Consider the following 21,673-nt stretch of genomic DNA (forward strand, 5'->3'; position numbering starts at 1 on the left):
TACCTATGAATCTACACTCCCTAGTTAAGTTTTGTACTCCCTAGGAATTAGCTAGTCCTGAGAGAGGCGGTGTTTTTCCAACAGCAAGATTAAATATCATAAGATACAAAAAATTTTTTAAAATGACTTGTATATCTGGACATGGCTGGGACAATGGGAAAGTCAGTTATGAGAGTATTTTTTTCCTCCAATCAGGTTAGAAATGAAGTACCTCATTTGCTTTGGGGATTTAACTCTCTTGGAAGCCAGGTGAAGAAAACCCTTTCTACCTCCCCTCCCTAAACCCATCTATTTAAGTAAAATGGATCAAAGTGTGGCTTAAAGAAGAGAGTGCTTTAAACTTGGGATTCTCAACTGAATCACCATGTGATTTTCTGCACTGGACATGGGTGGTCACTATCCTTATGCTTGAGAAACCTTGAGGGAAGAGCCCTGTTCTCAGATGATTCTGGTGGCCTCTAGATTAGGAAGCACTGTGTTTAACCACAGATGCTGAGTAGATCCTGGAAGCTGAAAGATATGCCAAAAGTCTCTAGGAAAAGGACAACTGGAATTTAATTTTAGGCCTAATCCTTTGAGAAGCGGAGTTATCCCTAACTGGGACAGCTTTCTCTTTGACCCAGGGTGAAGGATGTGAGCCTATTGACCAAGATCCTGTTGGGATGAATCTCCAGCAGAAGCACTGGGATTAGGCAGAAGTCATCCACTGTGACTAAGCTGAGAGACAGTGTCCAGAAACTGATACTGGGTCCGTGTTATTTCCATGAGATTATTACTGTATGTTTCGTGCTTTGCGAAACCCATAACCCAGGGAGGTAAAGGGACACTTCAAGTATTAAAAAGTGAGGCTTGACCTTGAATGGATGCAGAAGTGTGTGGGAGAAGCCTGTTGTTCCAGGCGTGGGCTCCGTTTTTCTAGCCTACTGGACTAGGTAATTTTTTGAGTCCAGGGGAAAAAGCAAAGAGGTTGAATGCTCTAATTATCACAGCCTAACCGTCCTGGAATAATTACTTTTAGAAAACTTTTGGCTTCTTCCACTGAGTTGATGTTTGAAGCAGTCCTGTGGTAGAAGTGAAAGTACTTGTCTCAGTTCTGCAAAGCCAAAACCTGTCCAGCTCCTCCTCGTTTAGCTGGGCAGGGGTCAGGGAGAGTGCAGATTGAGTAAGCAAATAATTGTCTTCTCATTTTTTTTGGTTGTAGTAATTTTACTTTTCCCTTTTTTTTTTTTTTTCCAGTTGTACTGGGGACTGAACCAGGGACACTCAGAGGCTCTGTTTGCCTGGTTCTGAATAGTACCCCCCTGTCCCCCCAGGCTAATGATTCTCTCTCCTGGGTCTGTAGCTGGGGTGGGGGGTTGAGGATTCACAAACACCTTTATAGCAGGGAAACAGTTGGTCAGGAAAGGCAAGAAGTGTATGTAGAGATGAACTTGGTAGAGCATTTATATTTTTATTTGGTGGTACTGGGGATCGAACCCAGTGCTGCTCTAACACTGAGCTACATCCTCAGCCTCCTCTTTTATTTTGAGACAGAGTCTCACTAAGATACTGAAACTGCTCTCAAGCTTTCCATCCTCCTGCCTCAGCCTCCCAAGTAGCTGGGATTACAGGTGGGATTACCTGGCTGGCTGGCTGGCTTCTTTTTAATGATTTGCAGTACAGTAGGTGGAGCCCAGGGCCTCCTGCATGCTAGATAAGTCCTGTGCCCTAAGATGCACTGCAACCCTCCTCAGTAAATAGTATACTTTTTTTTTTTTTTTTTTTTTTGGTACCAGGGGATTGAGCCCAGGGGTGCTTAACCACTGAGCTATATCCCCAGCCTTTTTTTTTTTTTTTTTTTTTTTTTTTTTGAGACAGGGCCTCACTAAGTTGCTGAGGCTAGCCTTGAATGTGTGGCCCTCTGAGTCTCTGGGATTACAGGTGTGCACCATGTGCCTGGCTGTAGTGTGCTTTTTAGCAGGGCCATTTTTAAGATTTTATTTTCTTTGCTAGACCCAGTGGCACACCAGTAACCCCAGAGACTGGGGAGGTTCAGGAGTTTGAGGCCAGTCTTAGCAACTTAGCTGCTAAGGCAGTGGCTGTGTGCTGGCGTCCCCTTGACTGAGGTCTGTTACAGCAGACTGGTGTGTCACCTCCACTCAAGGCCCCTGTGGTTGCTGCGGGTGACACCCTCCTCCCTTGCTGCCTGCTGATCTGCTGGGGCTGGAGGAGCATCCTCTGTGCTGCTGCTCTGCTTATGCCTGTTCTGTGACAGGCTGGCCTGTGGGATACTTGGGCACCTTAGGCAAGGTTCTGTGGCCCCAGCTGGCTCCTGGCTACTTTCTGGTGAGTTTGTGCTTTAGAAAAAGCCAGTTCCAGTGTTTGAGAAACGGCTGCCAAAGGTGGAAGTGGTCACAGACCAAAGTAAGAAGACGACAGATCCAGTAATGCACCGACTGCAGTCTCCTGGGAACTAGAGGATGGAAGGTGTCTTGGGTGGTGGTGGCAGGAAGACAGGCTTTCATGCTGAGCTGGACGGAGATGGGCTGTGCCGTCTGGAATGCACTCGGCCTTTCCCATGAACTCTGAACATGCCCACACAGTCGAGGAGCAGTCCAAGCATGGGTCAAGGGCACAGCCCACTCAGCTGATTGTCTTTTTTTTTTTTTTTTTTAAAGAGAGAGTGGGAGAGAGGGGGACAGAGAGAGAGAGAGAATTTTAACATTTATTTATTTTTTCTTAGTTCTCGGCGGACACAACATCTTCGTTTGTATGTGGTGCTGAGGATCGAACCCGGGCCACACACACACTAGGTGAGCGTGCTACCGCTTGAGCTACATCCCCAGCCCAGCTGATTGTCTTAATGATCTATTTGCCCTTTAGGGGTTGCGACTCGTGCCAGGGTCTCCTGGTGGCAAGATGGAGGCTACCACCAAGATGGCTGCACACGTGAAGCTGGACCCCACACAGCACCCCCACCTCAGGTCTTCCCAGCCCTTCCACAGAGAGCCTGCCAGCTGGGTTCAGCACCCCCAGGGGTTCTCGACCCTTGACCTGGGACACCATGGCTGCATACCTGTGACACACCCTCCCTAAGTCTGGATCCTTCCCTTGGTACCTCTCTGCCCTAGGGGTTCTGTGGAGTTCTCTTTTGTTGGTTCCTAGTTAATTTCTGTAAGTAAGTAATTGTTTTCTGTACTGAACGGCCCTTGTCTCCACGTTGGACCCACGGACAGACCTGGATTGAAGATATTGTGGATTTTAAATCGCTGCCTCTGAGGTTCTGTATCTCCTTCAGCAGTGTCGAGTTAGGATTTAGCAAAGCCCGTTCAACTCGGGGGTCTTTGGAGGTGTGCTTCTGGGCTTTGTTCACAGCTGCCTTTAGTCCAGCTTTAACTTTTTTTGTTATCAAGGGCCATGCTCCTCTGAGGTTCTACAGTCTCCTGTGAGTTAGGAACCGTGGCTTGTGGAAACCGAGTCTCCATCCCCACGTGGGTTCTGGGGACTCTTAGTCTACTCCCTGCAGGGTCCTTTCCCTTGGGTCCTTTCCCCCTCACAGGCATTGACTAGTCCCCAGCTGCAGGCCCCAGGGGACCCTCTGGCCAGTGTCCTCTTCTCTACCCGCAGATCCTCATCTGTGTTGTCCATGTGTTCAGGGGTCCCTGTTGTCCCACTTTAAGCCTGTCAGGAACTTAAAAACAGGTGGCACCCACTTGCCAAGCTGGCCGTGTCAACACCCCTCTTCCCTTCCTTAGGATCCAGCCACCTGGGAATGGGAGCAGCAAGATGGCAGAGGCTGTGAGTGGTAGCCAGGAGGCAGCTGGAATCTGCTACCCCAGCAAGCTTGCACTTCTCCAGTGTCCCACAGCTATGTCATTGGTGACCTGAAGCCCCTCAGTGCCTCCTCACAGAGCCCAAGTGAGGAAAGAGCCCGATCATTTAGGAGCTTATTTTGGTACCAGGGATTGAACTCTGGGGCCCTTGACCACCGAGCCCCAGCCCCAGCCCTGTTTTGTATTGTATTTAGAGAAAGGGTCTCACTGAGTTGTTTATCACCTCGCCTTTGCTGAGGCTGGTTTTGAACACACGATCTTCCTGTGTCAGCCTCCCGAGTCACTAGGATGACAGGCATGCACCACTGCACCCAGCTCACTCAAGGCAGGGTGCTGGTGGTGACGGCACATGCTGGAACTCTGAACAGGGAAGCAGGGAGAAGTGCTCACCCCGGTGGACAGCTGTGCTTCCCTGCATGTCCAGGAGAGGGAGCCTAGGAAGTCACCTTCCCAAAGTGAGGGGACTCTGGGAATGGTGCTGCTCCAGGGCCCAGTGAGGCAGATGTCTGGCTGCTACATTTTCCCCTTGGTCACCTTTCTCTTTCCACAGCCAGGCCTCTGTGCTTCAGGCCCTGCCCTGGACTGGTGCCTGTGCTAAGGTGGGAATGAAGGGAGGGCCTTGGGGAGCCCCTCATGCCAGTTGGGGATTGGGACAGGAGGGAGCATGGTGTACTAACTGCAGCCTCAGAAGGCATGTGTCCTAGAGGCCACCATGGGGCAAGGCCTTTCCCTGAGCATTGGCTCCCCACACTGCTGAGTCCCCTGGCTCTCAGGGAAAACAAGTGTGCTTTCTGCACATGTCCCTGCCCCTACAGGAGAGGTCAGTTGTGGAGAATGTAACAGCACATGACTTCTCTTCTCCTGGGCAGCGCAGGTGGGGGAAAGACCTGAGTGAGCTCGGCACCATGGCCTCCTCACAACTGGAGCTGGGCTGCCCTGGCAGTGCCACATTGCCCCAGTGTCCTGTGCTGAGATCCTGAGGTGCCTGGGAGAGCAGAGGCTGGGTAGGAGCAGCCGCCCTGGCAGGAGGCCGCAGAGGGACATGCAGCCCTCAGAAGGCCAAGAGGGCAGAAGCTGTCTTTACACCCCTGCACTTGTGTCCAGGAGGAGGCCCGAGGACAAGCATAGGCCCTCTTGCTCACTTCAGGAGCCAACGGGCAGCTTCTGGTGGGAGGACTAACCAGCTCCCGGCACATGCCATCCTTGTTAGGACGAGGCTGCCAAGAATGCAGAGGCCACTGTCCCAGAAAGGTGACAGCTGAGTCCCTGACTGCCCCATAAAATGGGCTTGTGTCCATCCTGTTTCTCCCTCATCTGGCGCACTCTAGACAGGACATCCGTAACTGGGGCTGTTTAACGGCTACTGGTTGGACCAGCCCCACTGGTGTCAGCCCAACTCAAGTGACTCAGGGTGCTGCTCCCAGATTTGCTGCTCCCATGGAGCAGCCTGCGGCAAACTAGTGCTGCCAAGAACGCGAGGCTCCAACACAGGACAGCCACCACAGTCACAGGAAGGCTCCTGTGCGGGGTGTTTCCCCCCAGGGCCCTGGCCAGGCAGGATGCTGAGGCGTGAAGCTGAGGGCTGTAGGCAGTATCCCAGGGTGGGCCCCTGCTGAGCAGCAGTACCCCAGGGCCAGGATCCCCAAGGAGGAGGAGGCCAGAGAAGAGACCAATCCCAAGCACCAGGAAGAGAATCTGGAAGAGGTCAGGCCTGTCGGGAGGAAGGGCCTAAGGTAGAACGCAGGCTTTTGGTCAGGTCAGGTGTGGGGCACGTGGAAGTGAGCAGGCTGCAGGGCAGCTGGTCTTCACAAGGTCCCTGAGTACCCCCCAGTAGGCTGTTCCTCTGGCCCTCCAAGGAGGTAAGTCTTCCGTGGAGGGGACACACCCAGACGCTCCCTTCTGTCACAGTGGCTAATGCTTAGTCGAAAGTGACAAGGCACACTAGGAAATGGAAGCTTGGGAAGATGACTCACAGATGGGCTTGGGGACGGCTGTGGCTGACCCCTGAAGAAGGGTGAGGGGAGTTCAGGGGCATTGGAATTCCCAGAGGAAGATGAGGCGAGGGATGTGGCTGGAGTCTACCTTCGGGTGGCTCTGTCAGCAGAGCAGAACTAGGGAGCTGAGGGGAGGTCAGTGGAAAACACCATGGCCTGAGCCTTGGGGCCCTGGACCTGCGTACCTCTCCATAGCTCCAGCCCCAGGATGGACACACGGAGCTGCCCAGAGCACTCCTTGTGCCTGTGGGAGGCTGAAGTGGCTTTGGAACTAGGGGTTTTGAGAGACATTTTCATGGTAGCACTTGGGGCCCTGCTGCATGCCCAGGAAGTGCAGCTTGTGGCTGGCACCCCAGAGGCATGCGCTGCAGGGGTACCCACGCACCCAGCATGCGCTTTAGAATGTGGCTTTTAGGCAGACGACCTGTTTTTGTGTTTTCCTGAAACCAGGGTGCAGAATAGTGGTGTGCTCAGGCTGGCAGATCCCTCCTGGGATTTCTGGCTCCTGGCCTCCAGATGCCATCCGACCCCTAACGCACTGGGTTTGGCATGACTGACCAAGCGTGACAGAGCGGCGGTCACGAGTCTTGGCATTTCATGTGTGTTGTTCTGAGGAATTTTCCACCCTGGGTGGAAATGAGCAGAAATGAACTTGGGCTGGCAAGTGCAGGCCAGTCACGGGCCAAGGGCAGCACACTGTGCTGAGCGAAGCCTGTGACCTCCTCAGGGATTACAGTGACATGGCAAAAACAGGGCCTTTTTCCTCCAAGATGGGCTGAAGAGACGGGGTGAGGGGGCAGCACACGTGCCTCCTGAGGTACGTCTAGCCCACTGAAAGGAGCTATGCCTTGGATGCCCGCAGTGTCCCCTGTGCCCAGTGTCTCTGAGGACAGGCTTTTCTCTGGAGGGTCCTGGAGGAAGGGACATTCTCTCTCAGCCAGGAGGAGCAGGAAAGCTGAGCGCAGCTTAGCTGTGGGTGCCCTGTGCCTTCCAGGTGTTGCCGTGTGCACCAGGGACCTTCCATGGACAGAGAGCCAGGGTCTCTGCCGCAGAGCTTTCTGCTTGAGAAGTCGGCCATCTGGGAGTGTGAATGAGGAGCATGTTACAACCACTGAGCAACAAGGGCCCTGTGGGCAGGGAGGGAATGGCCTCTCTGGAAGAGGTGACATTTAAGCTGAAACTGGGATGACATGACAGAAGGCCCCAGCTGCTCAGGTGAGCAGAAGCTCTGAGCTGGAATTGTTTAGATTATGGTAATCATTGATTTCTCCTTAAGGACAATGAGAAATTGGTGACAGATTCCAAGCAGAGGAATAACGTGTTATGTGATCTGATTACACACTTAGGGGATGTTCTGGGACCGTGTAGACTATGGAGGTGTTTCTGGAAGCTGGGAGGCCACACAACAGTGGTGAGCAGGCCAGTGTGGTGGCTGCAGATTGGAGAGAAATGGACTCTGGATGTTTGGGGGAGGGCTGGGGATGGCAAGGACCTGGAGTGCTCTCAGGAATTTTGGCATCTGCATGTGGTGGGGTCACTGCATTGGGCCAGGAAGGGGGTGTGCCTGGGTTTCAAGCTAGCGCTGCAGATACTGGATAGCATAGAAAGGAATAAAGTGGGATGCAGCTTCAGGACTGTGGACTTCCCTGAGCAGCACACACCTGATCTGAGGGTGCCTTTGCACAGCTCCTTGCACCTTGCCTTGACCCCTGTGTGGCCTGTGCCACTGCACATGTCCCTTTGAGGTCCTTTTATTATGGCGAGATTGCATTAAATCACTAAGTAGATCTTAAAGCAGGACATGGAACCATCTTTATTCAGCAGCCTGTGGTTAGGATCCACCAGTTGACGGGTCAAGGGGCAGGCTGCAAGTCTACACCCTTCAACTCCCTCCTAGGGTTAGAGCACACCTTTACAGTCCAAAACCACATTAATCATAAGTGGCTGTTACTGATTCAAGACCATAAGCAAACATCAGGAGATCATAAGCAGAAGGGGAAGTAGGTCAAAATGCTCCTCATTTGGTACAAGTTAAAGAATGGTTACTAACATCTAGACAACCAATCTGACAGGGTACATTGTCCAAGAAAAATTCGAACCAAAGAGAACAATTTTACATTGTATAAGAATTGCCATTTTGTAGGCTGGGGCTGTAGCTCAGTGGCAAAGTGCTTTAGCATGCGTGAGGCCCTGAGTTTGATCCTCAGCACCACATAAAAATAAACAAATAAATAAAGGTATTGTGTCCAACTACAACTAAAAAATAGTAAAAAAAAAAAAATTGCCATTTTGTGTTGCCAGACATGCTATGCTGTTTGATGGGCACAGAGGCAGGTATTCCTATGGGAGGAGCATTTCTTACATGATGTGGAGTCTCAGGGCAAAATGGAGTCTGTTTGGTCATTGCCCATAAAGTCTGGCCCATAACACTTTGTTCCTGATTGTGGTGTTTATAGGATTTTCTTTACCCTTTGTTCCTGACTGCGGTGTTTGTAGGATTTTCTTTTTCCTGTGACTTGGTTCATACTTGAGGAGACCATTGTCATGAGCTGCTTCCCTTTGTGTTTCTGTGGAGGAGACAGGAGAAAGCTGCAGATCCTCGTGGCTGATGTAAAAACTGCTCACCCTAACGTAATAAAGGGGCCAGCTTCCCACGCTGTGGGCATTGGTTCTCGGCACACACATCCTAGCTGATATGACTGGAAATGCCAGGAATGCCATGCCTCTCTCTTCCCTGGTGCCCATCTCTGCATCTGCAAAGTAGGGGCCATGAGAAGAGTGCACCTCACTTCTTTCCGCTCACCTTGGCTTGGCCTACTGGCCTGCTAGGGCCAAAAGAGTGGGCAGAAGGGACAGCACAGAGTCCAAGCCTAGGTCTCAAGGGGTGTCAGATACCCTGCTTGCCCCTTGGGACCTTCCAGCCCAGCCCCAGCAGCCCCAGCACCATCCCAGCTGGTCTGCAGACCTGCACACAGGAAAGGAAATGCACGCTGTGAACAGAGACTTGTGTTTGTTCCCCCCAATACTGGGGTTGAACCAAGGGGCACTTATATCCCCAACCCTTTTTAAAAAATTTGAGATGGGAGTCTCACTAAATTGCTCAGGCTGACCTTGAATTTGCCTCAGCTCCCAGGTTGCTAGCATGCACTGTTATGCCTGGCTGTGCACACTCGTTTTGGGGCAGCTTGTTACACAGCAACAACTGGCTGAAACAAATGGAAATACCCAGAAGGGAAAGGTAAGATCGATGGTGGTACAGCATCTGAGAGGGCCTGTCCTCAGGGAGCAGGGGACTTTTTGAAGAGCTGCAGTGATTCTGTGGAATGGTGTTGTGTCTCCTGCTACTTAAACCTCAGGACAGCAGTGGAGGTGGTCCCACCCCTTCTGATGGTTGGGACCACCAGTGCTGAGCTGGGGGCTCACATAGAATAGGAGCCCCTGTTCTGAAGGCTGTCACATACAGTGGGTGTCCAGGGCCCAGTCGTTTGTACAAGGCCTGAGTCCCAACCTTGTTGGTGTTAGCTTCCAAGAGTAGGGAAGGGATGAGAGGCCCCCAGGCACCCTTGTCCAGTGCTGCAAACCCGAGCTAGACCTCTGACACACTGTCAATGGTAATCGGTGCCCCGCATCCACCTGGAAGCTAAGCAAGTCACCTCTGTGGAGCACAGTGACTTGCTAAGCCTGCTCCTGAGATTAAAAATAGGGAAAACCCAGCAACCAGACCTTTGAAAAAGTCTGATGGGGCTTCTGGTAGCTGGAGCAAGTTGGTGACTCCATCTCTCAGGTGCCATAACAAAGTCCAGTGAACCTGTGCTGATGGCCAGAGGCACTTCTCGGTGCCCTTTGAAATCTTAAAGTTCAGGTTGACCCTCTGTTAACCCTCACTGGGCCTGCACTTGGTTCCTGGCCAGTAGGCCAGATCTGTAGTTTCCTGACTGACCTTAGCCCCTACTGACTCCTGCCCTGGAGGCCACCCTGCTCCCTGATCTCCCATAGCACCCCCTCCCCCAAGGTTCTTGAGCCTTGGTCCAACAATTTCTGCCAGGCCCTCCCATCTCCCAAGGAGGGACCAAGGCCTCCCACATAGTTGTCCTTGGAGATGCAATAGCTCTTCTCATATGGGGCAGAGCCCCCTTAGATGGACTGCCTGAGCACGGGACCTAAGAAATACCCATGTCCTAAGCTTATGTGGCAAGAGGACTTCACAGATGAGACTAAGGATGGTGAGGTGGGGACATTATCCAGCTGACCTGGGAGGGCCCCAAATGCAACCATGGTTACCTTTCTAGAAGGAGAATTGACAGATTGACAGGCCACATGATCACAGAGGCAGAGTGGAGCTAGCCTAGAGGAGGATCCTCCCCTAGAGCAGCACCCATGGCCATGCTGATTCCAGGCCTCCAGAACGGTGAGAGGATCAATTCCTATTGTCTTAAGCCACAGAATCTGTGACTTGTTGCTGTAGCCTCAGGACATGAACACTCATGGGAAGGCCAAGGATTCTGAAATGACTGGACCAAGGTGTGGCCTTGTGACCTCTTCACTAAAGGTCCTTGAGGCTTAAGCCTCTCATCTGTTTCAGAGAGCTCCCTGCTGCCTGGCCTTGCAGTCCTCACCCTTACCCAGTGATGCTGTCATGCCACGGTCTGCACCCCCATTCACAGCCCTGCTCCTGCTCAGCTGCCAGTCTGCCGCCTGTCACGGCTGATGAATTGGGAGGAACTGGGGTGCCCTAAAGGTCCTGGGCCAGAGTGGTGGTGCTCCGCTGGCAATGTGCAGCTGTGTTCCTGGTTTTGGCCTTGGCTCCAAGGTGACCTCCAGGATCCTAGATCTGAGGCTGAGAGCAGCCCTGCCCTCCAGCACACACCCGTGCCCATCCCTGGTGGGCAAGATACTGGATGGGCAAAGGACATTTACTAGACACTTTACAGCCAAGTGCAAACATCATTATCAGCTGCTGTGTTCACCCCATGATGGAGCCGGTCTGTCAAGGGCCACACAGGTGGTGCCATTGTTCTGCTCAGGTGCAGGCGCACTCGTGCCCTGGGGGCGGTCTTGCTGCCCAAACCCTTAAAACCCTGGCTGGGACCAGCAGTGTCTGGACAGAGAAGGAGCCCTGGCAGATCTGCAAGTCCTCGCTGTGTCGTTTCTTCCAAGAGCTCCCTCTGGAAATTAACTTTTTCTTACAAAGCAGCAAAAGGAGAAAACTATCATCTAAGAATATTCCAAATTCTTAGCAGAAATCCCATCATCTCTGCGACATCACCTTGGGTGAGTGCTAGACTTGGTCATCTGTGGAGTCCTTCTAGGTGACCAGCCAGTCCCTGAGCAGGGAGGGCAGGCTCAGCTGTGTCTCACCAACAGAACAGGGTCTGCTTGGCAAGTGCAGGCTCTGGTGGCCCCAGTGGCTCAGGATGGCATGTTTCTGGGGCTTGTTTCCCCTGGTGGGTGAAGGAGGAAAACCAGGGACTTGTTGGCACTGGGTGCTTGTCCCTCTGGATATGTGGAAAGCACTGAGGGTCTCCCTGGCCTGTGCTCTTGTAGCACAGCCATGAGGGCAGATGCTCTTGACCTTGGGGAGGTAGGGGCAAGGATGACAGGCGATGTCCCACTGTTCCCTATAACAGGTTCTCCCAGGATGAGGGGCACAAGGCCTATGATAGTGCTGCTTGCCCTGGCCAGCCTGCAGCACGTGGTCACATCTCTGAGAATTGCAGCCTTCAACATACGGAGTTTTGGGGAGACCAAGATGTCCAATGCGACCCTCTCTAGCTACATTGTGCAGGTAAGTCTTGGTGGCCTGCTCCTGAGTGCAGACCTCAGGGGGAGGGTGTCACAGCCCCATGAACACAGGGCCAGTGGTTTGGGCAGGGCAGCTCCGTGGGGCAATGAAAGTCCCAGGACCCAGGCAAGGTGAAGATGGGGCCTGCTGCACCATGAAGAATGTCCCAAGGGGCAGCCATGGCTCTGGCTGCGACCCTTGAGATGGGCAGGACCCGATGCCCCAGGCAGCTAAGGGCTGGAGTCACCACCCAGCTCCTGCTCAGTACCCGTGCGGCCCTGTCCCCTAGATCCTGAGTCGCTACGACATTGCTCTTATCCAGGAGGTCCGAGACACCTACCTGACAGCTGTGGGGAAACTGCTGGATGAACTTAATCGGTGGGTGACAGTGGTAGGGTTCTGAGAGAAGAGACCACTTCTATGGTACAGCCTCACTTCATTCTGGTCCCAGGGATAGGAGGCAGAGCCCTGCTGAGGCCCTGATGGACCTTTGTTTCCCCCATCCAGAGATGCACCGGACAATTACCACTACGTGGTCAGCGAGCCACTGGGACGCAGTAGCTATAAGGAGCAGTACCTTTTCGTGTACAGGTAAAACCTGGGCCAGTGCAGTCTGTGACTGCCAGGACCAGGACGTGAGAAGGACCCCGTCTGTACCTACAGGCCACCTTGCAAGGGTCAGGGGTAGTCCAGAGTCCAGTAAGCCCCTCCCTCTCCTGGGAGGATCCTAGGAAAGTGGGAGGGACAAGAACCCAAAAAAAGAGAGCACTCCAGGAGGAGGCGACCACCCCTGCTTCCAGCCTGAGTGAGCTGGCACCTGCTCCTCCCCAGGGCCACCTGCTGGTGCCAGTGCTAGTGCAGACCTGGTCCCTTCTGCTGCCCCAGGAAGCAGGTTCATTGAGATGTGAAGGAGCCGGCTGGTTCACCAGCCCCACAGTTACCTCCTGCCTGGCCCTCCCGCAGGCCTGACCAAGTGTCCGTGTTGGACAGCTACTACTATGATGACGGCTGTGAGCCCTGTGGGAATGACACCTTCAGTCGAGAACCAGCCATTGTCAAGTTCTTCTCCCCATATACACGTGAGTATTGCTGAGCCTCAGCCCTACCCAGGCCGCCCCTACACCCGTTGGGATCTTGTTGTCCTTAACTATTCAAGTCATGCAGGGGAAAGTCCACACCCTGGGGCACCATTGTGTGTCCTTTATCCCAACAGCTGAGCCTGCTTCTGCCTGCCAGGCGCTCAGTGTGTCTGTCTCCTCAGATGTCAGGGAGTTTGCCATCGTGCCCCTGCATGCTGCCCCAGCCGACGCAGTGATGGAGATTGATGCTCTCTACGACGTCTACCTGGATGTCCGGCAGAAGTGGGGCCTGGAGGTGAGACGGTCCGTCCTGTGGGCAGTGGGCTCTAGAAGCCCAATCAGTCCCAGGGCCAACAGGCAGGTGTCTCCCGCAGGACATCATGTTGATGGGTGATTTCAATGCTGGCTGCAGCTATGTGACCCCCTCCCAGTGGTCCTCCATCCGTCTGCGTACAGACCCTGCCTTCCAGTGGCTCATTCCCGACACTGCGGACACCACAGTCACGTCCACACACTGTGCCTACGACAGGTGAGTAGGACACATCATGGGCGTCCAGCCTCAGAATGCATCACCAAGCCTCTGAAGCCCAGCCTTCACGTCCTATCCTGTGTCACACAGGATTGTGGTCTCTGGAGCTCTCCTCCAAGCTGCCATTGTTCCCGACTCAGCTGTCCCTTATGACTTCCAAGTGGCCTACGGCCTGAGCAACAAGCTTGTAAGTGTGCACCCTGCCAGCTCGGGGTGGGTAGATGATGTGCCTCCTCCAGGGGAGGGGTGGGGCTAAGTCCCGAAGCCCTGTGTGTCTCCCTTCAGGCTGAGGCCATCAGTGACCACTACCCAGTGGAGGTGACGCTGAGGAGAGCCTGACGTCAGTGAGTAGCATGGCTGTGCAGCTTCCAGCCAAGGGAGCTACCTCATTGGACATCTCAAAGCCTAGACAGCCCAAAGGTGGATTAAGAAATACTTTAATGGAGGTAAATAAAGCTCAAGAAGGTGGTGGTCTCTTGTCCTTACTGTCTCTGCTTGGGGACACTTCCCAGGCACGTATCTCCTTTGTCACCTGGGAGGACCATGTCATCAGCGTCTCTCCAGGGCCTTGACGAGAAGGTCATTGAGGCGGCCAACCATGGGCCTGGGGTCGTCTACTAGCCCTGCTGCTATCATGGCGTTGTCATAGATCTGAAAGGCAAGGGTGGAAATGTCATTGGGCAGGGGACCCAAAAAACAAAGAGAGCTGCTTCCCACCTCCCAGGTGGGCAGGGGCTGTCCTGGGCGGGCCCGGCTCCTCTCACCTGGTCGGCCAGCAGCTGGGCCAGCTCTGGCTCCTGCTCTCTCAGCTGACTGAGCTTCTTGATCAGCATGTGCCTGCAATGTGGGAACCACAGGAGCTGTTGGCTCAGGCCTCTACCTGCATGCTGCTGACCCTCTGAGGGGGTTAACAGAACATTCCGGAAATGGCCAATGAATCCCCAAACAACCCACCAATTTACTAATAGACTGTTAAAAACCACAGAAGACCAAGTAGCCAAGAGGGCCCCTGGAGGATGCTGGCGCAGGGCAGGGCTCAGGGAAGGCAGATCAGCTGGCCTGTGGTGTTGGGCTCACCAGCAGCCAGCCAGAGAACGACGAGACTGGATTCCTGCCTTCTTCCTTAGACCAAAATTAACTGGGATCAAAGATAAAAAGTACAATTCAAAAAATCTTAATCTCAGAAGAAAACAGGTAAATTTAAAAAATTTCATAAACCCAGAAGCCCAAAACAAAAGAATGACAAAAACATTTTTCCTGCAAAGAAAAAATATAATAAGAAACATACATCAAACTGATGAGACTTCACTTAGGTAAACTGAGCGCACAGGGGAAATGGGAATTAACTCTGATCTCTACAGAGACCTGAGGTCCACAATTACGCACAGATGGCGTCCCATCTGCAAACTGCACCAGAGCAGGAAGCACCTCTAACGTACATCCTTACAACAGCATCGACACAGCTGGACAAAGGAGGGCATTCAGGATGTTCTAGCACGGGGGTCCCTCATTACACCATTAAGTGAGAAAATCCAAGTGACGACCTGCACAATGCCGGGGAGGAGCCCTGGCTGCTCCCTGGGACACGCACTTCTGGCTGCACTGGGGACAAGGCCAGGAGGGAGCGTTTTTCCTATCAACTCCAGGTACATTCCAATTATGGGCCACGTGAACACACACAGGTTTTAAAGGCAAGATTGAGAAGTGAAGCCCTTGGCCACTTCCATACAGCAGAACTAGTCAGCAGCTGCCGCCGGCCCAGAGCTGCCACCTGTTGCTCCACACTCAATTTACCTAAGTGACCTGCAAAAAGGGGAAAGAGACCTCCCCAGCCCACTAGTTCATGGTAAAGACCATGATAAAGTGACAATGAAGAAGTTAAGCCATGTGCCACAGGAAAGCTCCACACAGATGTGACTCACCAAGTAGGCCATGCTGTGGCAGGTGAGGAGGTAGATGAGGGTTTTTCTTTCGCTATTAATTTTTGGTAACTTGTTTATGTAATTTCGTTTCAAAGATTATTACCAATTAAAAAAACAACAACAAGCAAAACAAGGGCTGGGGACATAGCTCAGCTGGTAGAGTGGTGTCCTGCATGCACAGGCCCTGGGTTCCACCTCCAGCACCACAAAAAATAAAAAGAGTTCAGAAAATGATAACTTAAACATTTAATAAAAAGACCCATCAGCAGCCAGCTAGGTGTGGGGGCACACACCCGAATCCCAACAACTAGGAGATGGGAGCAGGAAGTTCCAGGCTAGCTTTAGCAACTTAGCAGACCCTGTCTCAAAATAAAAAGGGGCTGGGGATGTGGCTCAGTGGTGGAACACCTTTAGTAGCACACACACACAAAAAAAGGCATTAGAGCCAGATGTGGCACACACCTGTAAACCTAGAGACTCAGGATGCTGACACAGGAGTACAAGTTCAAGGGCAGCCTAGGCAATTTAGGGAGACTCCATCTCAAAGGAAAAAAAGACATCAGCTATAAAAACTAAAGGGACATGCCAGGTGTGGTGGCACACACCTATAATCCCAGCAGCTTGGGAGGCTGAGGCAGGAGGATTGTGAATTCAAAGTTGGCCTCAACAACTTAGTGAGGTCCTAAATAACTCAGCAAGACCCTGTCTCCAAATGAAAAATAAAAAGGGCTGGAGATGTAGCTCAGTGGCTAAGTGCTCCTCGTTCAATCCCCAGTACAAAACAAAACAATCGAACAACAACAAAAAAGAACTATACAGAGAACCTAAATTGCCAAAAGGTACTAAAGACCCAAGTAAATGGAGAAATATACCATGTTCTTTTGAAAATTGATTTAGGGAGTTAAGACAATCCCCGTCACAATCGCTGGATTCCTGTGTGTGAGGGGTGTGGGCGTGGCACAGGTCAGGCCACTTACAGAGAAGCAGCCAGCTCTACTCCAAGAAGTAAGGGGCAGACCTGGCTGCTGGGCCTGGAGACCTGGGAAAGCTGAGCACACAGGACCCTGCGGTACTGGCAGAGGGACAAGCAGAAGATGTGCGTGGACACCTGACACCCCGTGACCTGGGCAAGAACAGGTATGTGCAGCGAGTGGGTGGGACGATGGCTGTCTTGCAGAGTGGGTAGAAATCCAACCCCCCATGACCACCAGTCAGCTACAGAGCCAGCTGAAGGGCCAGTGTCACCTAGCCCTTAGAAGGGAAGGGAGGGGTTAAGTGCGGCCTCCAGTGAGAGGTTCCTTAAGATCCAAGAAAGCCTGTAAGAGAGATTCCTAGATTTGATTAAATTAAAGTCAAGCGCTTCTACTTGCAAGAGAAGGGCCAAGCTCCAGGCCAGGAAACGCTTGAGAAAGCACGCGCAGGAGCCGTCCAGGGCCCAGGGGCCTTGCTCTGTGGGAGGGGGCACTGCTCCAGGATCCACAGCATCACAGCTGCCTGGCAGCAGCTTGGGCCAGTGAGGACCTGTAGCTACTTCACCACTAGTGATCCTCCCAGAGAAGCCACATGCGTGCCAGACCTGGGACAAGAATGTGCACAGCAACCCTGTTCCAATAGCCCCAAACTGGAAACCACCATAATGCCCATCAGAACAGCACGTTCAAACAAGCTGTGCCTAGGGGGATTCATTCAGTGGGTGCCACTCATCTCTGACAACCACCCTCAAAGGCCCCTGATTGCAGACCATCTCTCAGATGCTGTGTGAAAAAGACAACTTCAAAGAGAATATCCGTGCCAGATGCAGTGGCACACCCACAATCCCAGGGACTCAGGAGGCTGAGGCAGGAGGACTGCAGTTCAAGGCCAGGCTGGGCAACTTATTGAGGCCCTATCTCAAGATACAGTAAAAGGACTGGGGTGTGGCTCAGTGGTAGAGGCCTGGGGTCCAGCCACCAACAGCGTCCAAAAAAAACAAGGCGGGGGAAGGACAAGTACATGTGCTGGGACCCACTCCCGGGTTCAAAACAGGCCAGTCTGCTGTTCTAAGGCACACAGGGCAATGTGAGGCCAGGACGGTCCCGTGAAATGTGGCTGACCTCTGAGGGACAATCACAGAGGGCAGAACCCTGGGAGGGTGTCCAGTCTGTTTAAATCTCACGGAGTACAGTTCAATGGTGTGGATCGTGTGTGGTTAGGGTCTTAAATATCCCCCGTGTCTCCTATGTCAAAGGCTTGGTCCCCCATGAGTGGCACCACTGGAAGGGGATAGAATCTTTAGGAGGTAGGGCCCAGCAGAAGGAAGTTAGGTCACTGAGGGCATGCCTTTGAAGGGACATTGGACTCTGGTCCTTCCCTTCTCCCTACTTCCTGGCTGCCACAAGTAGCTTTGCTTTACCACATACCCGTGCCATGTTCTGCCTAGCATCAGACACCAAGTGACCAAGCCAAATCAATGCTGGCTAAAAACTTTGAAATCATGAGCCAAAGTCAACTTTTCCTCTTTTTAAGTTGAATTTCTCAGGTATTTTGTCACAGCGACAGGCCTTCTCCTTATAAACAGCTGTCTAACTGAGTGAAACCTTTGTGTACTTTCCCATGCCCGAGAAGGATGCATGCTCCTGTAGGATAAAAACCCCTCAGCAGGTCAGAAAAGCGCCTGGACTGCACCTGGGGTTGACCTCCAGTGTGGGCTGTAGGAGCTGAGCACGCTCCTCTTGTGTCTTGGCCAGCTGCTGCATGCGCAGGAAGTGCCGGGCGGCCCCCATCTCTAGCACAGTCACCATGGCAGGGTGGGTGTCCAGGCGGAGAGTTACCTGCAAGCAAGGCCGGGGTGGAGCTGAGGGGGACTGCAGGGTCTAAAATGGGGGGATGCTCTCCCACATCACAGGGTAGAAGGCACGGTCTCAGGGACAGTCCCTCATAGCCTGGAGCCAGCCTTGCTTGCTCCTCTTCCCCCCTCCCCACTAAGAAGGGGATCACTGAGGCCCATGCCGCCTCCCTGAAGCACCAGGCCCTCGTGTCTCTGAGAGCCCAGCCCCAGGGCAGGTCCATCTCTGAAGTTCCTCCTTCGCTCTGTGCTGCAACCCTGCTCTCCCTCCTCCCATCATAAAAAGACACCCTCCCAGCAAGGAACTCACTCCAGATGCTGGAGTGGCTGGGACCATGGACTCTTGACTCAGGCTGAGAACCCTCCTGCCTGCCAGCCTGGCCACTGGGGAACAGGCTCTGAGCTCTAAATCAGACTCTGCCCCCTAATGTCTAGCTATGGTCCTCTTTCCTCACCACAGACCGGGGACAACAGTTGCCCAGGGCTTAAGGACCTGGCATTTGTGAAGCAGGGACACAACATCCTCCACAGAAGCAGGTGCCACACGTAACCCTGTCTGCACAGGTTGGCCCCAGTGTCCTGCAGAGGTTCTTTCTCTTCTAGCCAGGGCCACCCTCACCTCACTGCCTTTTGCTTGAGGTCACTCCTGCACACCCTGAGCCAATGGCCCTGCACCAGATGCCCCTTTGCTGCTGGTTGTCTCTCTCCTTTCACTGAGCTAGGCCAGCAGGTTCTTAGCTCTATGAAGCCCACCTGAACCCCATTAAGACCCCAACTGAGACCATGAACTCCCCTCAGGCGGCGGGGGGGGGCACTTCCCTTCTTTGGAACCCCCACTTTAGCCATTACAGCTTCTACAAGGTCCAGAACAGGCTGGCCCTGGGGTACCTGCTGGGGACCTATTGTCTACACCTTTCCTCCAGGGCCCTGGCTGCTCCTTCCACTTCCTCAGTTTCCATGACCTCCGCCATATGCTGCAGGTTCCACCAGGGCCAATGTCTACCAGGCTAGCAACTTAACAGCCACAGGGGTACAGGGAAACCCGCCCAGGAGGGCCTGACCTTTACGTTGGCAACTCGAGATCCCAGTGCGTTCCTCATCCAGGCCATCAGCTCCTCTGTCTCCTTCTCAGACAGGCGGTCACTGGCTGCACAAGAATGAGCATGAGCAAGCCCAGGGGCCACTGCCCACAGCACTGCTCCTCGGACTCCTTTCTTGGGCTCTTCCCACACCTGCCCCCCTGACTGCCTGCTGCTCCAGAAGACTCATTTCATCTACAGTGAAAACCTCAGGAGGGCACTTTGGTTGCCTGAGGCCCAGGTATTTTTTTTTTTTTTGGTGGTGGAACCAAATCTGGTTCTCTTGGGACACTTGGTCAACAGTAGAAGCCACCATGAATGGAGCATCAGAGAGGCCCTAAGACCTATTTTCTATGAATTACTAAGATGTTCCCAAGCACCTTCTTTCATGGGTTGGTGTCCCCAAACCCAGATGAAAAAGAACATCCCAGGTCAATCAACAGACAGGACAGGAAAGGACTTATAGGACCAAAGCATCAGTCCCAGGCCACCTGCTACTTAGGCTACAACCTGTGCTAGCCCTATACCCTGGAGAGGAAAGCAAGCCCACCTGGTGATGTGTCCTCAAACTTTTCCTCCTTGTACTGATCGACAACAATGTCTGTCTCTACAGAGATCAGCTTCTTCTTGTCAAACTCTCGAAGGTGCAGCAAGGTAAGCTCATCAAACTGCTCGTAACAGAAGAGGACCTGCAGACGTCACAGAACCTCAGTGGATATGTGACAGAAGAGGGGCACCTCTTAGCAGGTCCTGAGGCTCACTCTACTCATGAATGAGTTCCCCCGCCATGTGCTGGTGAGAAACGCGCCACAGGGCAGGAGAGGGTCCGCTGAGGAAGGCCTGGCTCATACCATGTGGCCTCCCAGCCTTGGGCACACTGGGCTGGGACATTTGAGACCTCTGCTCAGGGGCTCTGACTCTGCAAGGGAGCCTGGCCAGGACAGTGGCCCCAAGGCAGCCCCACTGCTTGCCCACCTCTGTGTGCTTCTGTTTCATAGCCTCGTAGTAGGGCGAGTGCTCTGCCAGGTGCCGGCTAGGCGTGCACAGGTAGTAGATGTTGCGGGTGCCAGCCTGCATGCGGCTGGCATAGTCTGACAGACTGGTCAGCTGCCCAGCAGGCAGTGCTGAAGACTCGTAGCGCAGCAGTTTCGCGATGTCCTCCTGTGGACAGACACGGGCAATCACTGCTTGCTGCAGGGCTACTCCCTGAGCAGCTCTACCCTGCAGGCCGCAGGCCTCCCTCTGCCCATGCACCCCCACCTAAAGAGGAACAGGGACCTTGGACTGGACCTAGATACAAAGTCCACATTTCCCAACCTCCTTCACAGCCAGGGGTGGCCAGTGACTAGCTCTGGCCAGTGGGGTGTGAGTTAGAGTGGGCCTTGGAGAAGGCCCTTAGGAGGGCTAGGTGGAGTGTGGGCTGCATATGAAGGACAGGAAGGAGTAGCAGCAAGCTGGGAGCCTGGGCCTGATGTCCCCAGCCCAGACACTGCTGTACCCAAGCTGCTGTCACTGCTGACAGTGCAGCAGAAGGGTGGCAGGGAGTGTGGGACCCAGGGGAGGGTGAAGAGGACACACAGGGACAGGTCCAAACTAAGTGCCAAGCCGGGGACTCAAGGTGGACAGACACAGACAAACTGAGGGAAAGATGAAGACCAGGAATGGCCCTGGAGCAGCCATAACATAGTCCTGCGCATGGCAGGCATGGGGCCCTTCCTGGTAGGCACAGCTGCACGTTCACAAATCACTTGGAAAAGACCAAATCTACCAGGTCTATGAAGCAAAGGCCAGAACAGCAGGAACGAGGGGTGAGCTGGACAGGGGAGCGCAGTCTGCTGCCTCGGGTGGAGGTGTCAAAGGCAAGCCACTGGGCCCATGCCCCATTGTTTAGCCTTCTTCCCTGGCCTTAGGGAGGATGCTGTGGGCAGGGATGAGGACGTCCTAGGACAAAAGGGTGCTGGAGCTGACACAGCACTATGGCTGCACTAGATGCCACTGACCTGTGCATTTCAAGAGGGTGACATTCATGGGTTTAAGGTATGCAAATGACACCTCAATAAACCTCAATGAACAACAGCAGTGTTGAGGGGCTTCCACTGTCACGAAAGGCAAACCCCTGGTTAACACCAGACCCCATCCTTAGCCTGCCCTGCCTTTCTGTGCCCGCCCGAGCCCCCAGCAAGCTCTCAGAGAGTGTGAATCCCTCTTCCTGGCAGCTTCAGAGGCCAGGGCCTCAGAAAGAAGAGGCTCAGTCCTTGAGCTGAGAGCCATAGTGCCTGTGGGACCAGGGACGGGCATGCAAGCACCATGTGCTCGGCCTGCTGCGTCTGCCAACAGAGCCCCAGAACTCAGCATTTAGTGCACTGACCCCTGTGGCAGTGGCCAGGTGCTGGCTGCCCCATTGCTGCATTCACAGAAGCAATAACTCCGAAGGAACCAATTCCTCTGAAGCCCTAGTGCTGAGGCAGACCAGAGGAAGCCAGTCTCACCTTGACCTCCTGCTCTGCAGTGGTCACAATGCCTTCCCTCATGAACAAGCCGTAATCTTCAAAAAACTTTGCGTACTTGTCAGCATCCCTTTTGCTCTGGTCAATGAAGAACTTTATCAGCCTCTGCTGTAACACGTCCCGGAGCTTCCTGGGAACAGAATTC

General features: G+C 53.4%; 2 protein-coding genes across 3 annotated transcripts in view; one reads left to right on the forward strand and one right to left on the reverse strand.

The window, feature by feature from the left end:
- The first annotated feature begins 4,057 nt into the window (after window positions 1-4,057).
- Window positions 4,058-13,664, forward strand: Dnase1 (deoxyribonuclease 1). Of its 2 annotated transcripts, none has more exons than XM_078024548.1 (9): window positions 4,058-5,671; window positions 11,434-11,591; window positions 11,878-11,966; window positions 12,096-12,179; window positions 12,552-12,667; window positions 12,850-12,962; window positions 13,042-13,196; window positions 13,287-13,383; window positions 13,482-13,664. In XM_078024548.1, exons 2-9 carry the CDS (start codon window positions 11,445-11,447, stop codon window positions 13,533-13,535), a joined length of 855 nt encoding a protein of 284 aa, XP_077880674.1. In that variant the 5' UTR covers window positions 4,058-5,671; window positions 11,434-11,444; the 3' UTR covers window positions 13,536-13,664. The 2 variants fall into 2 exon arrangements, with proteins under 2 accessions (XP_077880674.1, XP_077880673.1); XM_078024547.1 differs by lacking the exon at window positions 4,058-5,671 and adding an exon at window positions 6,688-11,077.
- Window positions 13,618-21,673, reverse strand: part of Trap1 (TNF receptor associated protein 1) — a 37,573-nt gene continuing 29,517 nt past the window's right edge. The window contains exons 12-18 of the mRNA XM_005337741.5: window positions 21,511-21,658; window positions 19,997-20,182; window positions 19,572-19,710; window positions 19,004-19,089; window positions 17,783-17,928; window positions 13,961-14,033; window positions 13,618-13,847 (exon numbers count right to left, since the gene is read on the reverse strand). Of these exons, the coding sequence (XP_005337798.1) occupies window positions 13,746-13,847; window positions 13,961-14,033; window positions 17,783-17,928; window positions 19,004-19,089; window positions 19,572-19,710; window positions 19,997-20,182; window positions 21,511-21,658 (880 nt within the window). The 3' untranslated portion in view covers window positions 13,618-13,745. The remainder of the gene's footprint in view (window positions 13,848-13,960; window positions 14,034-17,782; window positions 17,929-19,003; window positions 19,090-19,571; window positions 19,711-19,996; window positions 20,183-21,510; window positions 21,659-21,673) is intronic.

Source organism: Ictidomys tridecemlineatus, chromosome 10, assembly GCF_052094955.1.
Source record: "Ictidomys tridecemlineatus isolate mIctTri1 chromosome 10, mIctTri1.hap1, whole genome shotgun sequence".
NCBI classification, from domain to species: domain Eukaryota; kingdom Metazoa; phylum Chordata; class Mammalia; order Rodentia; family Sciuridae; genus Ictidomys; species Ictidomys tridecemlineatus.

Excerpts from the sequence above, each read along its gene's own strand:
- Dnase1 (XM_078024548.1), top strand. The coding sequence starts at position 11,445 with ATGAGGGGCACAAGGCCTATGATAGTGCTGCTTGCCCTGGCCAGCCTG. Across the intron at positions 12,180-12,551 it reads CAGTACCTTTTCGTGTACAG|GCCTGACCAAGTGTCCGTGT; the intron begins GTAAAACCTGGG and ends GCCCTCCCGCAG. Across the intron at positions 12,668-12,849 it reads GTTCTTCTCCCCATATACAC|ATGTCAGGGAGTTTGCCATC; the intron begins GTGAGTATTGCT and ends CTGTCTCCTCAG.